The 17,122-nt window shown below is 48.9% G+C and overlaps 1 protein-coding gene across 1 annotated transcript in view; it reads left to right on the forward strand.

The window, feature by feature from the left end:
• The first annotated feature begins 3,367 nt into the window (after nucleotides 1-3,367).
• Nucleotides 3,368-17,122, forward strand: part of LOC132393192 (sodium/potassium-transporting ATPase subunit alpha-3) — a 51,410-nt gene continuing 37,655 nt past the window's right edge. Inside the window, exon 1 of the mRNA XM_059968132.1 lies at nucleotides 3,368-3,529. Coding sequence (XP_059824115.1) covers nucleotides 3,524-3,529 — 6 coding nt within the window. The 5' untranslated portion in view covers nucleotides 3,368-3,523. The remainder of the gene's footprint in view (nucleotides 3,530-17,122) is intronic.

Here is a 17,122-nt window from a genome sequence, read left to right on the forward strand (position 1 = left end):
ATAGCTCAGCCAGAATGGGCAAAATTGGCTGAAGGGCTACTTTCAGTGGTATTTGATACAGGTCCATCAACTGACCCCAGTACAAACAATACCCTAACACGATAAGCTGGGCCCTTGAACTCACACTCCACATCATTATGATTTTGCACCTTATTATCTAGCTGCACTGCACTTTCTCTGTGTCTGTTACACTTTCTTTATATTCTGCACAGTTAGTGCTTTCCCTTCCACTTCCTCAAAGCCCTGTGTAATGAGTTGATCTGTGTGACCAGTCTGCAAGACAAGCTTTTCACTGTATCTCGGTACTTGTGACAATAATAAATCCATTCCAATTGCAGTTCTCACTCTGTCAGACTTTGCTCCATGAACCAGTCCATATTCCAATCCACACTACAATCTATACATCATTCCACGCTTCAGTCAATAATCTGCTCCACCTTCTGCTCTGCAGGCCCCGCTGTGCCATATTCTACGCATACTCTGTATGCTCCGCATTCCGGACCCTTTACTGTTATGGACTCCATTCCGTACTCTGCTCCCAATCTCCACTCTAGGTCCAAGCCCATCCTCCCATTGACCTGCTCTACACTCAGCTACACACTCCATTCCACTTTCACTCCACACTCCAGTCCATATTCTGGGCCCTACTCTGATCAGTACATCAGTCTGCCTCCTGTTCCGTATCCCACTTCCGATTCGTGTCCGCTCAATGGTCGGTACTCCAGTCCATACTCCGCTCCGGAATTAGGACCCTACTTCCCTCTGTGCTCCGATCCGTACTTTGCACCCTACTCTGTAGGAATGAATTCTGGATTTACGGCCCGGGTCTTACTCCGTTTTTTTTTTAAGTGGGATTTTGGACCACGAATGCCCGGGGAAGATCCTTCCACACACAATCTGTCTACCCCTCGACTCACCGTCCCCCCAATCAATCAATGAGTGATGCCCACATCCCTCTTTCCACCCTGCATCTATCCCTCCTTCTCTTTCTAACCATCTCACAGTCCTTCCTTCCTCCATCTCTACTTCTCTCACTTCCCTTCTCTCTCTCCCCCCTTTCTCTTGCCCCTCTCCCTCTCTACCCTTCCTTCCTCCTCTCTCACACCTCGGTGCCATCCATTGATCTATTCTCTATATAGATCGTCTGCGTAGATTCCATCACCACGGCAACTGAGCCCGTGTAATCTCCATTTTATCATCTTGCTGCTGCAGCTGGGAGCCAGGGAGAGAAGAAAGCAATGGCGGGGGGGGGGGGGGGGGAGGAGAGGAAGAGGGAGAGGAGAGACATGGATAAGAGATAGATGGGAGGGAGAGTCAGAGAGCCGTGGAGAGAAAAACAGAGACGGAGAGAGCGAGGGGAGGGCGGAGATTAGGAGAGAGAGAGAGAGAGACTGGGGAAAAGAAGCAGGGAGGGTAGGTGAGGAGGATGAAGAGTGGAAGAAAAATATAAGAGAGCGGGAGGGAGAGTGTGATATAAAATCACAGGAAGTTGCAGAATTAGGCCATTTGGCCCATCGGGTCTGCTTATTTTATCATGGCTGATCCATTTTCCCTCTTAGCCCCAATCTCTGGCCTTCTCCCTGTATTCCTTCATGCCCTACCCAATCAATTATCTGTCAACCTCTGTCTTAAATATAAGTAAAGACTTGGCATCCACAGCTTCACCACTCTCTCATCTCCACCCTCTATTCGGAGTCTGTGTCCTCTGGTCCTAGGCTCTCCCACCATAGGAAGCATCCTCTCCACATCCACTCTGTTGAGGCCTTTCAACATTCAATAGATTTCAATTAGGTCACCCCTCATTCTAATGAATTCCAGTAAATGCAGTCTCAGGGTCATCAAACTCTCTTCATATAACAAGCCATTCGATCCTGGAATCATTTTCATGAGCAACACACACAAAATGCTGGAGGAACTCAGCAGGCCAGGCAGCATCTATGGAAAAGAGTAAATTGTCGACGTTTTGGTAAACCAGGTAAAAGGGATAGATGGCGGAGCTGGCTCGAAGGGCCAAATGGCCTACTTCTGCACCTATTGTCTACCAGTACTGGAAAAAAATATTGAGAAGCCAGGGTAAGAAGTACAAGGTGGCAGGTGATCGGTGAAATGGGGAGCGGGGAGGGGGTGAGATAAAGAGCTGGGATGTTGATTGGTGAAAGAGATAAATGGCAGGAGAAGAGGATATCTGAAAGGAGAGAGAAGAGGGAGGATCATCAGAGGGAGGTGATGGGCAGGTGAGAGAGGGAAATGGGAATGGAGAATGGTAAAGTGGGGGGGAGATAATGGAACTTCGGGAAATCAATATTCATGCCATCAGGTTAGAGGCTACCCAGACGGAAATCATTTTTGTGAACATCCTTGGAATCCTCTCCAATGACAGCACATCCAGCAGGGGCTCTAAACTTCACACCAAGTGAGGCCTCACCAGTGTTTTAGAAGGAAAGACCAAGAGAGAAAATGGGGAGATAACGAGTAAATTCGAAATCCAGAGAGCAATGTTGGGGCTCAAAGTCAATAGTCAACAGGGTGAGGAGGGGGATGGATGGAAATAGATGCAGAGGTACAAACAGATATTGAGATCGATGCTGATGTTTCGTAATAGATTGAGGAGACACACAGATGGACACATACACATGTCTGGGTGGGAGAGGGTGAGAATTACTGAGCAGAGACAGAGGTTTGGGGAGGTGATGGGCAAATGAAGGGAGGATTGGGGAGAGAGGGAAAGCTTTGGGAGATGGGGAGAGTTTGGAGAGACAGAGGGAGGTTGGGGAGATGGGGAGGTTGGGGAGATGAGAGAGGTTGAGGAAATGGGGAGATTAGGGAGATGGGGCATGGTTGGGAAGATGACAGAGGTTGAGGAGATGGGAGAGGTTGAGGAGACGGGGAGATTGGGGAGAGTAGGGAGATGGGGCATGGTTGGGAAGATAGGACAGGTTGGGGAGATGAGAGAGGTTGAGGAGATGGGAGGAGGTTCAGTTGGGAGAGATTGGGGTGATGGGGAGAGTTTCGAGCAATGGACATTGAGTAGATGGAGGGGAGGTTGGGGAGATGGGAGAGCTTAGGAGGAGAGGGAAGCGACTGGAGAGGCCAAGGGTGGGGGAGACAGCGAGATACTGCTGGATATCAGGAGAAGGGGTCAGGCAGAGGGATGAAATGAAGGAAACTGTGAAGAGACCAGGGAGATGCAGATGAAAAGGGACGACTATTAGAAGATGGGAGACGGAGAGGCGATGGTAGAGAGGTAGGAGATAAGGGAGACCCCCATCTTCAGTCCAAGGTGATTTCTGCAGTGTTGGGCGGGGCCTGCCTGTCCGTCAGCAGCCGCAGCCCGCAGCCGATTGGCTTTGGTTGTGCAGGGGGCGGTTCTGCCTCTTTGTAGGAGAGACTAGAGGAGCGGAGGCAAGTGGGGAGGGGAGTTTAGTCTGTGTCGCTCCCTCAGCCGACGGGTTACCATCTTGACAGCAACGTTGCCCTCCTCCTCCAGCCGATTTCGTTCCCGGTCGCTTCCTCACCTCTCAACATGGGGGTAAGTCAGCCAACAGGTCGATCGGGCCCAGGACGGGGGAGACGGGACAGCGGGAGGGCTGCGATCCGCAGCGAGGGCGGCGGCGTTGGACGGAAGGGAGTCAGCCAGCCCGCCCGAGGAAGGGAGCCGATCGAACGGTAAAGTCGGGAGAGAAAGAGAGGGAGGCGCGGAGAAGGAGAGAAAGATAATAGGAAGGGAGAAACAGGAATGTGAGAGAGAAAAGGAAGTAGACGAGGACAAGGAGAGGGAGAGATGAAGATAGGTAAAGAGGAAGAAGGCTGAGGGGGTGAAAGAAATGACAAGGATGGGGGGGGGGAGAGAGAGAAGGTGGGTATGCAAAGGGAAAGAGAAGGAAGGAGGGGGTGAGAGAATGGAGGTAAAATGAAGCAAGAGTGCGAGTGAAAGGGAAGCAGAGAAGAGGGAGGGAAGAATGGACGGGGACGAGGGGAGTAAAAGGAAAGGTGAGGTATGGAAAGGATGGAGGGAAGGAGACAGAGATGGAGGGAGGAGGGGAAGCAAGTGAGAGATGGAGACACAGTGGAGGAGGAGGGAGACGAGGTGGGGGAGAACCGGCAGTTGATGAGGGAACGCAAGGAAGCAAAGATGGAGGTGGGGAGGAATTGTCAGACCGGTGATGGACCTTAAATGATCATGTGAAACAGGATAAGATGCTTCCATGTGCGTTCTGTTTTACCCCCACAATTACCCCTCCCTCCCTCATCCCCTCCATCCTGTCTCTCTCTCTATCCCTCTTTTCTGCCTCTCTCTATCCCACCTGTATAGCCATCTGCCTCTCTCCATCTTCTGTCTTGATTGCTCTTCTCTCTGCATCTTCCCTATCACTCTCATTCTCCCTTTCTTTCATCTCTTTCTCCATCTTCTTTCTCTCTCATCTATCTATCTATCTATCTATTTATCTCCCCTCTGTCACTTTCTCTCTCCATCTCCTCCCTTTCTTCATCTCCCCCTCCCTCCATCTCCTCCCCTCTCTCTCCATCTCCCTCTTCCTCCCCCTCTCTCTCTGTCTGCATCTTCTCACTCCATGTCTGTGCATCTGTGTTTTTCTCTCCGTTGTTCCTCTGTCTCTGCCCCTTCCCTGCCTCCGGTGGGCTCTCCCGTCATTTTGCGTGGGAGGGAGTGTGATGCAGAGAGAGCGGGCTGTGAGAGCAGGTTGCTGCGTTACTGTGGTGCAGAGTTGGCCGGCGGCCAGCCTCACTGCGGAGCTGTGGGGGAGGGGACGGAGGGAGGGATGAGCCAAGGTCAGGGAGCTCCAGCTGTGTGAAGGTGAGAGCTCAGCACATCTGCATGCAGGGCAGAGCTGGGAGCATCGAGCACACTGCCCAGCTCCGCCAGCCCTAACTCGGGAATGTTATTCCCAAATTTCCTCGCTCACTCATCCCAGATCTATTTATGACCTTCCTTATCTCTCTTTCCCTATATATATATTTACCGTCAGTCTCTCTCTCTCTCTCTCTCTCTCGCTCTCTCTCTCTCTCTCTCTCTCTCTCTCTCTCTCTCTCTGTCTACCTCCCTCCATCTCCCTATCACATCTTGTTTTCTTTCAACCCCACCTCCACTCGCTTGTCTCCACTGATTTCTCTCCTCCCGTTTGCTCAGTTCTCTTATGTTGTCCATATTGCTCTCTCTCCACTGCTATTCACTTTCTCACTATCGCTTTCCCATCAATCTTTTCTCTCTTTCCTCCATCTCTCTCCCCTCTTCCCCCTCTCTTCCCCCACTCTTCCCCCACTCTTTTCCCCCACTCTTCTCCCCTCTTCCCCCACTCTTCCCCCCTCTTCCCCCCTCTTCCCCCCTCTTCCCCCACTTCCCCCCTCTCCACCCTCTCCCCCCTCTCCCCCTCTTCCCCCTCTTCCCCCTCTCCCCTCTCTTCCCCCTCTCTTCCTCTCTCCCCCCTCTCTCCCCCTTTCTGTGTCTCCCCCTTACTCTGCCCTTCACCCCACCTGCCTTTTGCCTTTCCTTTCTTACTCTTCTATGTTTTGCCTCTCTCTTCCCTGTCTCTTACCCGTCTCCAATCTGTCTTTCTTCAAACCGCTCTCTTCCCTTCCTCCTCTGCCTTATTTCTGTCTGTGCTTTTTCCCTCTCTTTCTCTCTTCCTTTTCACCCTGTCCTTCCCCCTCAAAACTCATTTATCCCTTTTTAGCCTTTTTATTCCCTCCCTCTGTTCCTCTTTCACTTCCTCACCTCTCTTTCCCTTCTTTTACCCCAGCTCTCCCTCTCTCACCTCATTTCTCCTTTCTCTCTTGCCCTCTCTCCTCTTTATCCCTCCTTTTCTCATTTTATTTCCCCCTCTCACTATGATCCTTTTCTCCTGTCTCCCTCTCTCTTAATCTTCCTCACCTTTCTCACCCTCCAACTCTATCCCCTGTCTCTTCACCCCCCCTCCCTCGGTGCCCCTTGCCTGCCCCTGGCCGGGCAGCAGGGAGCACTGGGGCTGTCTGCCGCAGGTTGCCGCAGTGCCTCCATCTGCAGCACTCAGCTGCAGCGGCTGCCCGGCTGTGAGGAGAGCCTGCCGTTAACCCCCGAGAGCCCAGCCCGAGGCCTGCTGCTGTTCTGTCTGTGCTCTCCCCAGCTCGCAGGGAGAATAAAGGATGATGGATAGATAAATGGGAGAGAGGTGGGAAGAAATGGAGAAGAGAGGGACAGAGGAAAGGAAGGATTGATTGATTGATTGAGTTTTAGACCCTTCCAGCAATCCCCTCAATAAATCCTTGCCTAATCAGGGGACAGTTTTACAATGACCAATTAACCTGACAACATTGGACTGAAGGGAGGAAACTAGAGCACCAGGAGGAAACCCACGTGGTCACAGGGAGAACGTACAAACTCCTTACAGACTGTGTCAGGAATTGCTGGTACTGTAAAGCGTTGTGCTGAGAGAGAGAGAGACAGAGAAACAGGCAGGGACCACGAGGTGAGGTACACCACACAAAGTGCTGGAGGAAGTCAGCAGGCCAGGCAGCATCTATGGAAAGGAGTTCAGTCGACATATCGGGCTGAGTCCCCTCATCGGGACGTCCCCAATAAAGGGTCTGGTGGGGGCAGCGGGATGAAGAGAGGTTCCTCACGAAATCAAGGTTGGGAGGGAATGACCTCAGAGAGAATCGGGTGGTGAATAGGAGGGAGAGTGGGACCTTTGAGGGAGTATGGCGCAGGTGGCATTGGGGAGGGATGGATGTTGGAAATGGAGGGTATTGTATGAGAAGAGACCCTCTAAAAGCAGAAAGTAGGACCATGGAGGGAAGAGGAAATGAAAGAGGGAAATGAGGCAGGGGGGCCAGTAGCGGGAGGAATGAAGGAGAGAGACCTCAGAAGAAGGGAGGGAAGAACAGAGGCCACAGATGCAGGGAGGGAGGTGGGAATGGGAGACTGTGTGAAAGAGAGACAGAGATAAATGGTGATAGTGGGGATGGGAGGGAGGAGAGGAAGGTAAGTAACTGCTGTCCCCCAGCTCTTGGGCTGGACAGGGTCTGCCCCAGCTGCAGAACCTGTCCCCTCTCCCCATCAACAAAGGGGCAGCCATTCCACCCCTCGTCCAGTGCTCCATCCCGGTCCGTACAGGCAGAACGCTTGTGTCAGGGACAATCTGCAGAAAGGATGGGTTCAGGAGCACCCTGAGGGAGAGGGGAGGGAGGGTCCTCAGGTGCATTGGGGGATTACTGGGTTTGAAATCAGAAGGTGAGACGGGGACAGAGGGAGGATGGGGGGGTGTGAGTTACAAAGGGTTCCTCAGAATGAGAGTAGGTCGAGAGCTCAGAGGGTAAGGAGTGGAGGGGGAGAAAGGTTGTTGGTTGAGTGGGGTGAGAGAGGGACCTCAAAGGGGGTTGCAGAGGGAGGGATGGGAGGAGAGAAGGATCTTGGAGGGAATCAGTGATCGGGAGGGATCTTAAAGGGAGGTGAGTGGAAGTGGGAGTGAGGGATCTCATTGGGAGTTGGGGCTGGAAGGGGCAGTGGGGTGAAGAGAGGTTCCTCATGAAGTCGAGGTGGGTGGGACCTTAGAGAGACAGGGTGGTGGGGGGGGGTGAGGTTATAGGAGGGAAAGTGGGGCCTTCGAGGGAGTCCAGTGCAGGTGAGATTGGAGGGAGGGAGGGAGGGATGTCGGAAGCAGTCGTGGTGGAGTAATTGGAGGGAAGGAAAGAGATGGGGATGAGATTCCAGGACTGGCTCACAGATCTCACGTCAAGGAATATGAGAAGCTAGTTGGTTGGGTACATTATTGGGAGGTGAGTGACAGGTTTTCGGAGAGGTACCACCCTCTCTGGTGTGGGACGGTGTTCTTGGGGAGGGGTGTGGGAGCTGATGCTGGGCGTGGCGGGTGACAGCTGGGGCTGGCTCTGGTGTTCACTGGGAGGAGCGGCAGAATATGCCAGTGATACTCCCGCTTAGGTCTGGTCCTGTATAATTCAATGCTCCCGTCCTGCATAATTCATCGGGTACTCAGCAAGGGCTGTATCCTGTTTCCAGTGCAGTGGCGAGTCGGGATGTTCCGCTATGCTGAGTGAGTGGTTCAGTTTTCCCGGGAACGTGTGAAGCTGAGGGTGGGAGCAGAGCTGAGTAGTGGGAGAAGTTGGTGAGGGTGGGGGAAGAGACACTGTAGCAGTGTACGATGCTAAACGTGCAGTGTGAATGGCCAAAGAGCTGGAAGCTCAAAATTGCCCTTAACAGACTTGAGTAGAGGTATTTAGCAGTCCTCCAGATTGGGTTAGTTTGCTCCAATTTAATTCTTAATGACAGAATATCTTGCATTTGCAGATGGGACATACAATAGTTTCAGTTAGGGGTTGGAACATAGAACAGTATAGCACACTGCAGTCGAGGCTGTTCGGCCACCATGTTGTGCTATCCTTTTAACCTACTCGGTGATAAATCTACCCTCCGTGCTTTTATTCAGCTGTGCCTAGAGCTAGAGGTCATAGGTAAAGAGTGCAATGTGAAATATTTGAGGGGAACCTGAGGAGGGACCACAGGGTGCTGTGAGTGTGGAGCCAGCTGTCGGCAAGCAGTGGTGGAAGCAGGCTCAATTTCAATATTTAAGAGAAATTTGGAAAAGTACTATAGAGGATGGAGAGCTGTGAGTCCACAAGAGTCTCTTACGCCTCTAATATATCAGTCTCTACCGTACGGGATCCTACTGTGTTAAAAACTACCTCTGACGTCATCCCTAAAATTTCCTCCATTCACCTTAAAAGGATGTCCTCTGGTATTGCTGCTCTGGGAAAGAGGGGTAGGCTGTCTACTCTGTATCAGAAACAGGTTTATTATCACTGTGTGTCATCCAGTTTGTTGTTTTGTGGCAGCAGTACAGTACATTTTTAAAAACTTTCTTATCATCTAATACACCTCCATAAAGTCCTGCTGAAGGGTCTTGGCTCGAAACGTCGACTGTACTCTATTCCGTAGATGCTGCTCAGCCTGCTGAGTTCCTCCAGCATTTGTGTGTGTTGCTCACTCCTCCATAAAGTTGCCTTTCATCCTGCTAATATTGTTAGACATTTGGATTTGAGGTCAGAGAGAACTTTTCCTTCCCAGGGTGCAGAACTCTCTCTCTGTCCTCATCGCAAAGGACTGTAAGTTATTGAGCCTATCCAGAGATGAGGATGATAGCTACTTGGTAGCCCAGGCTGTGAGAGTTGTTGGTAATGGGTAAGTTTCTCTCTGCTGCCAAGGTGTCTGAGGAATGGGTTTAGACTGGGAGGGGGGCAGTGTGCAGGAAACCTGAGGAAGGATATAATTCCTCGGAGTGTGAGATGGAGGTGTGGATTTTGGAACAGACTACCTGAGGGGATGGAGGAGACAGATCCTCTCAGAGCATGCACAAAGTATCAGGAGGAACTCTCCAGTCTCCCAGCGGCAGAGAGACGCTAAGGGTAAACGGGGTTCGGAAAGGTGGGCCAACATGAGCACGTTAAACCCAAGGGCCTGTTCCCCAGCTTAGACCTTGTAAATGGTGCCTCAACCTAAGTCAGAGAGTTATACAGCTCAGATACAGGCCCTTCGGCCCAACTCGTCCATACTGACCAAGGTGTCGTCCTGACCTCATCACTTGCCTGCATTTTTCCCATTCCCCTCTGAACCTTTCCTATCTCTGCTTTTTAAACATAGCAATCGTACCCCCCTCTAATGCTTCCTCCTGCAGCACGTTCCATGTAACCACTACCTCTGAATGGAGAAACATACCCTTGTGTCTCTTTTAAATCTCACCCCTCTCTCTTTAAACCCGTGTCCTCTAGTTTTGGACTCACCTACCTTGGGGAGAAAGACTATGATGATTCACCTTTCATATGCCCCTCATGATCTTATGACCCTCTGTAAGGTCACCTCTGAGCTTCCTGCTGCCTGGGACAGACTTGCCCACAGAGACGACAGCAGCTCAGGGCGATGAGTCAACCCTACCTCCTCGTAGGGTCATGCAACACACACGGGTCCTTCGGCTCAGCTGGTCCACGCTGTCCAAGACAGCCCATGCACGCTAGCCCCATTTGCCCACTATCATCTAAACTCTTCCAATTCCTGTATCCCTCCAGCTGTCTTTTAAAAGTAATTACTGTAACTGCCTCAATCACTTCCTTTGGCAGCTCATTCCACATCAGTATCACCATTTGTGTTTTAAACAAAAACTTGCTCTTCCACTTCCTCTTAAATCTCTCCCCTCTTACTCTAAACCCCATGCCCTCTAGTTGGGGGGAAAAGTTGAGTGCATTCTCACTACTTACTTTCATCCACGTCTATAAGACCATCCCTCAGTTTCTTGTGCTCCAAGAAACAAAACACTAGTCTCTCCCTATAATTCAGTCCTTCAAGTCCTGGCAGCATCCCTGGAAACCTTTTCTACACTCTTTGCAATTTAATTAAATGTTTAATATAGCAGTGTGAACAGAACTGAGCTCGATGCTGCAGGTGGAGCCTCACCAGTAACCATAGCATGATCTCCTAACTTTTATACTCAATGCCCTGAGGAAGGCCACTAGGTCAAAATCCTCCTTCAGTACCCTTTCTAGCCGTGCGTGACTCCACCTTCAGGCAACCAGGTACTTCACCCCTCTGGCCTACAACACGCTCGAGGACCCTGCCATCTTTAAGATTTGACTTCTCAATGCAACATCTCACACTTGAGGCAATTTCTGAAGGTGACCCCCTTCTCACTTTTCCCAGCTTCCCCTTAATGCATTGACCATTCCCCCACCTCTTCCTGAGGGAACAGCTTCCAAACTGTGACTGCACCCTGGGCGAAGACAGGGAATTCCTTAGCCCCATGCCGATGAAGCCCGCGTTTCCAGTGTTCTGATCGATTCCATTGCATTTGTTTCCACAGTGGAGCGGGGATTGGGTTTCTGTGGGTTAGTTACGGAAGGCTTTCGTGAAACTGGAACTGTTTAATTCATTAATAATACACCCTGGGATTATAACTAGTAGGAGGTCACAGTGCGCACAATGGGCATGGCTGAGTTAACCCTTTCCTCGCCACCTGCTGACTGATTTAACCAGTAACGTTGTAGAATACCAAACAGTCGCTCAACATAAGACTCGGATTGTGTTGTGGAGGCTGAGCAGGGCACCTGAGAGAAGTTCAGAAAATTATGAGAGGCACAGATAGAGTAGAAATCCTTCTTTCAGAGTGGAAATCTGTAGTACTAGAGGGCATGTCCTTAAGGTGAGAATGGCGAAGATCGGATGAGGTGTGCCGGACGGAGAGTGGTCGGTGCCAGGAATGTGCTGCGAGGGGTGATGGTGGAGGCAGATACAATAGAGGTGTTTAAAATGCTCGAATGAATATGCAGAGAGGAGGGAGATGGTTCGTGAGCAGACAGAAGGAATTAGGTGTCATTAACATAATTAGTTCATCACAATTCAGAGCACCTGGAGGACACCCCTGTGGTCACGGGGAGAACGTAGAAACTCCTTACAGATGACCTCTGAACTCCAGCGCCCTGAGCTGTAATAGTGTCGCGCTAACCGCCACCACAGCGCCCATTATGTTTTAATATTCTGCTTGTCCGACTCTCACTGGGGGCTTTGTAGGTTTCAGAAGCTTCTCCTCTCAATCCTTCAAAATTCGAAATGGATGCAATCAGGAAAATAGTCAAGTTTATTGTCATTTAACTATATACACATATATAACCATATAATGTATAAAGAAATGAGACGTTTCTCCAAACCTGGGTGTAAAGCTCAGTAGCACACATAACACACGGATAAATGGAAAACGAATGAGAATACACATTAGGGGAACTCAAACCTGCGTAGGACTTTGACAATGAACAATAGGGCCTTTAGGGAGTGTCGTAGAACAGAAAGGCCTAGGTGTATAAGTACCTGATTTCCAGAAAGTAGAACGCAGAGGCTTTGGAGAAGGCACAAAAAAGGTTTGCCAGGATCCTGCCAGAATTAGAGGGCATGAGCTATGAGGAGTGGGTGGACAAATTTGACTTCTTTTCCCTGGAACAACAGAGGCTGAGGGGGGACTTAGTACAGGTTTATAAAATAATGAGATAGGGTAGATATTCAGGGTAAACATACTATAAAGAGAATTGGGACAAGTTTGGCCTCTTTTCCCTGGACCGTACGAGGCTGAAGACGACTAGAGGTTTATAAGATTATGAGAGGCATAGATAGGGACATTCAAAATCTTTTTCCCAGGTAGAAATATCAAATGCTAGAGGGTATTCATTTAAAGTGAGAGGGGAAAGTTTAAAGGAGATGTTGTGGGCAAGTATTTTTTCACACGGAGTGTTATGTGCTGGGAGGCAGATGTTTAAAAGGCTGTTAGATAAATGCACGAATAATCAGGGGTTGGAGGAATTGGACACGTGCAGGCAGAAGGGAATTATCTTTGGCATCGTGTGTGTTCAGTGCATATACTGAAGGTCAAAGGGTTGTGCACTGTGTGTCAGAGCTGTGCTGTAGCAGGCATCATAGCTAAACAGGATAGTGAAGTCAGTGCTTGATATACTGGCTTGAATCAGTCAGGGTACTGAGTACAGGAGATAGGATGTTATTTTGTAGTTATACACGGCGTTGGTGAGGCTACACCTGGAGTATTGTGTTGCACGTTGGTTACTCTATTATTAGGAAAGATTTCATTGAGCTGGAAGAGAAGATTGGTGAGGATGTTGCCAGGACTCGAGGGCCTGCGTTATAGGGAAAATTTGGGCAGCTGGGACTTCATTCCTTGGAGTGTTGGAAACTGAGCTGTTACCTTAGAAACCAGCTTCCCCTCCGCCATCAGATTTATGATTGGTCCATGAACATCACCTCACTGTCCCTTTTATTCTCTGCACTATTTGTTTATTTTTAACTTAAAGTAATTTTATATCTTTGCACCATACTGCTGCAGCAAAACAACAAATTTCATAAGATAGTACCAGTAAACCTGATTCTGATTCTGTAATGTACATATCACAAAGAACACCGTATTTTCACCGGAGAAAGGGAATCGAAAACCAGGGGGCAGAGGTTTAAGTCGAGAGAGGAAATATTTAAAAGGGCCAACTTCTTCACACAGAGGGACAGTGTTGAGAGGAAACAGGCTGCCAGAGGAAGTAATTGAGTCAATAACAACATTTAAAAGATCCCTGGACAGGTACATGAGTAGGAAAGAAGGGATATGGGCCAAATGCAGGCAGATGGGAATTTGGTTGCCATGGATGAGTTGGACCAAAGAGCTTGTTTCTGTGGTGTGTAACGCCTTGACCGTAGGTCAGGCAGCATTTGTGGAGAAAGAGAGATTGTCTACATCTTGAGCTATCAGAGCTAAGTGTGCTCATATACAGAGGAGGGAACGAGGGTAGTAGAGCACAAGGGACCTCAATAGCATGGAGACAAGTTTATCCAAGTGACGCAAGTGCTTTGGTTAGCAGCCAGATAACAATAGTTAGTTTGAGAGAGAGAGATAAGGGATGCATAACTAAATTGTGACCATAGAGGATGCTGGAAACACCTGGAAGATCAGGCAGAATCTGAGGAGAGAGCAAAAGTAGTCCAAATTGAAGAGTCTCCACTCAAATATCAATTCTGCTTCCCCCCTCATTTGCTACAGATGCTGGCTGCCTGACCTGCTGATCCCTCCAGCACCCTGTGTAGCTCCATATTTCCAACATTTGCCACCTTTTGTGTATCCAAACCTCAATCAATGTTGCAGGTCGATAAGCTTACATCAGAGCTGGGGTTGTTTCACAAACAGGAAGAGCTGGCTATCTGAAATTACTTAATTCCTGTGGAGTCCCAAGCAGCGTACATCATGCCCAGTCGGAGTGCGAGGTGCTATTCCCCGAGTTTTCATTCTTCTTCCTGATAGATAGAGTGGGGAATTACTGGTAGGGATTGGACCCTGCTGAACATCTTCTGTACGTAACATCCATCCTTCTGGGGCAACCAGAGTTGAATGCAGTGCATGGGAACTGATCCCAGACTTCCGCATTTTGCAGCATTCAAAGTCCTTTAAATGGTTTAAGTAGTGGTATTTTGAATATTTCTTGCTGGATACACCCTGACGTAGCCCAAAAACAGCAGCTAGCAAATTCTGCAACCAGGACGTTTGTTATGAGTTGGAAACAGGCAAATAAAGTCTTCCATCACGATGACCCTGTCCCTCCATTCTCTGTCTACACAATGTCCATGTCTCCCCATTCTCTGTATGCACAATGTCCCTGTCCCCCCATTCTCGGCCTGCCGAGTTGGTCCTGGCCCGTGGGAACAGACGGAGATGACGTACGAACTCCTCACAGGAAGAATCAGAACCAGGTTTAATATCACTGGCACATGTCATGAAATTTGTTGTTTCTGTGGGGAAAAAACCAAGAATTACAGAAAGTGTATAAAATAGTTAAATAAATAGTGCAGAGAGAGAAATAAAGAAGCAGTGAGGTAGGGTTCGTGGGTTCAAAGTGCATTCAGAAATCGGATGGCAGAGAGGAAGACCAAGGCTGTGTGTCTTTGGTCTCCTGTACCTGCTTCCCGATGGTAGCAACGAGAGCAAGGCAAAATTCTGAAGCTTTCACATCCTTTCTATAACAAAGTAACCAGAACTGATGGTGATATTGACTGGCTGTATGGATGCCCTTGACTGGCAAATCCCACACAAAGCAGTGGACACGACCCAGTCCATCACGGGGGAAGTCCTGCCCATGACACCTACAGGAAGAGTTGTTGCAGGAAAGCAGCATCCATCATCACCCAGGCCAGGCTCTTTTGCTGCTGCCATCAGGAAGAAGCTACTGGAGTCTGAGGATTCACACCACCAGGTTCAGGAACAGTCGTTACCCCTCAACCATCGGGCTCCTGAGCCAAAGGGGATAACTTCACTGAACTTTATTTGCCCTATCATTGAAATGTTCCCACAAGCTAATAGCTCAATTTCAAAGACTCTTCACCTCGTGCTGATAATAATTTATTTATTATTACTTCCGTTCTGTTTTTGCACACTAGTTGAATGCTCAGCTTGCTGTGGTCTTTCGTTGACTCTGTTATGCATTCATTGAGTATGCCCGCAAGACAATGAATCTCCGGGTTGCACTTTGATAATAAATTTACTTTGAACTTTGAGCACAATACTCCCAGTGTGGTCTAACCAGGCTTGCATAGAGCTACAACATAACCTCACACCTCTTGAACTCAGTCCTCTGACCAATGAAGGGCAACTCAGCATACACCTTCTTAACCACCCTAACAACTTACACAGTGACTTTGAGAAATCTCTGAGGATTTGGACCCCAGGATTCCTTTGTTGTTCTACCCTGCTCTGAATCCTGCCCTTAATATTGTACTATTAGTTTTGACCTCCTAAATGGTATCACTTCAGACTTTACAGATTGAACTCCATCTACAACTTCTCTGTCAGCCCTGGATCCTGTCAATATCCCGTTGCAACCTACAACAGCTTTCTACACTATCCTCAACTCCACCATCTGCAAACTTACTAACCCATCCTTCCACTTCCTCATCCAGGACATTTGTAAAAATCACAAAGAGCAGGGGCTCCAGACCAGATCCTTGTGGAACATGACTGGCCACCGATCTCCAGGCTGAATATGCTCCATCTGCAACCACTCACTGCCTTCTATGGGCAGGCCAGTTCTGAAGCTCAATCCTATATCCTCGTGTTTTTGGTATTCCCACTGTGGAAAAATAGCTTGACTATCTTACCTTGACTAGACCTCATGATTTGTCAACACCTACCCTCCATTCGCCTCAGGTCAGCTGAGGTTCAAGGACTCAAATCTCTGAAGAAGAGGTTTGATCATAGGTCGCCGAGCAACAACACTCACCCCACCTGTCCTTGGGGACCTCTTTGTAAATCTTCTTTAAACCTTCCCCCTCTTGTCGTCTGCCTATGTTCTCCAGTAGCTCTGAGTGTCTACCCTATAATTTGATAAACCTCTGTCAGGTCTCTCCTTAGCCTTTGATGCTTGAACCCCGCCTTATATAGCTCAAGCCCTCTAATCCTGGTGAATCTCTTCTGCACCCTCTCCAAAATTTCCACATAATTCCTATAATGGAGCAAACAGAATTGGATGCAGTGCTCCAGGTCTGGAGTTTTCTAACACTGCACCATCCTGACTCAAACTTTCAGCCTTGACTAAACAATGGCAAGCATAGCCTCTGCCTTCTTTACCACCCAACTGATGTGCAGCCACTTTCAAAGAGTTATGGACTTGGACCACAAGAATTCTCTGCACATCTATGCTCCTGAGGTCCTGCCGTGTACGGTGCAGCCGTAACCTTAATAACAGAGGTGAAGAGTAATCAGCCCTGGATTCGAAAACACAAAACGTTTGGGCCCAAAGTGGGGAGGGGTTTCCTCACTGTCCACAAATCAGCACCACAGTACTAATGAGGGCCCTGTACCATCCTGCCACTCTCATCTTGGGCCCAACTCATTGCACACTGCATATAATTCAGACAAACAGGACAGACTTTAACATGAATTAGAGCCATCTCCAGCAGTACAACTGGCCCCAGTAACTTACGCTGATTGCTGCTTAAACAAATTTTAAACAAACCATCCTTTCTCCCATTCTCCAGTAGTTCCCCATCCAGGTACCTGAGGTTGGGTGGAATTGACACAGTGTTAAACTTCATTTAATCCTTGTTTTTACATTCTAGTCTTCTCAAAATGAATGCTAACATTGCATCACCTTCCTTACCACCAACTCAACCTGCAAGTTAACCTGCGCAAGGACTCGCAAGTCCCTTTGCACCTCAGATTTTTGAATCTCTTCCCTGTTTGGAAAATAGTCTATGCCTTTATTCCTTCTATCAACGGGCATGACCATACACTTCCAAACAGTGTATACCATCTGCCACTTCTTTGCCCTTTCTCCCAATCTGTCTAAACCCTCTGCAGCTTCCTGCTTCCTCAACATATCGTATTGTGAGGTGAAGGGTCCATGTTATATAGCTCATGCCCTCTAATCCTGGTGAACCTCTTCTGTATCCTCTCCAGCGCTTCCACACAAATCCTATAATCGGGTGACCAGAACTAGATGCAGTGCTCCAGATATACAGTCCACAAATGTGGCCACCCAGCCATCAATTGCATCATCCCAATGTCATTCATTGACATATAATGTAAAAGGA

Source organism: Hypanus sabinus, chromosome 1 (assembly GCF_030144855.1).
Source record: "Hypanus sabinus isolate sHypSab1 chromosome 1, sHypSab1.hap1, whole genome shotgun sequence".
NCBI classification, from domain to species: Eukaryota; Metazoa; Chordata; class Chondrichthyes; order Myliobatiformes; family Dasyatidae; genus Hypanus; species Hypanus sabinus.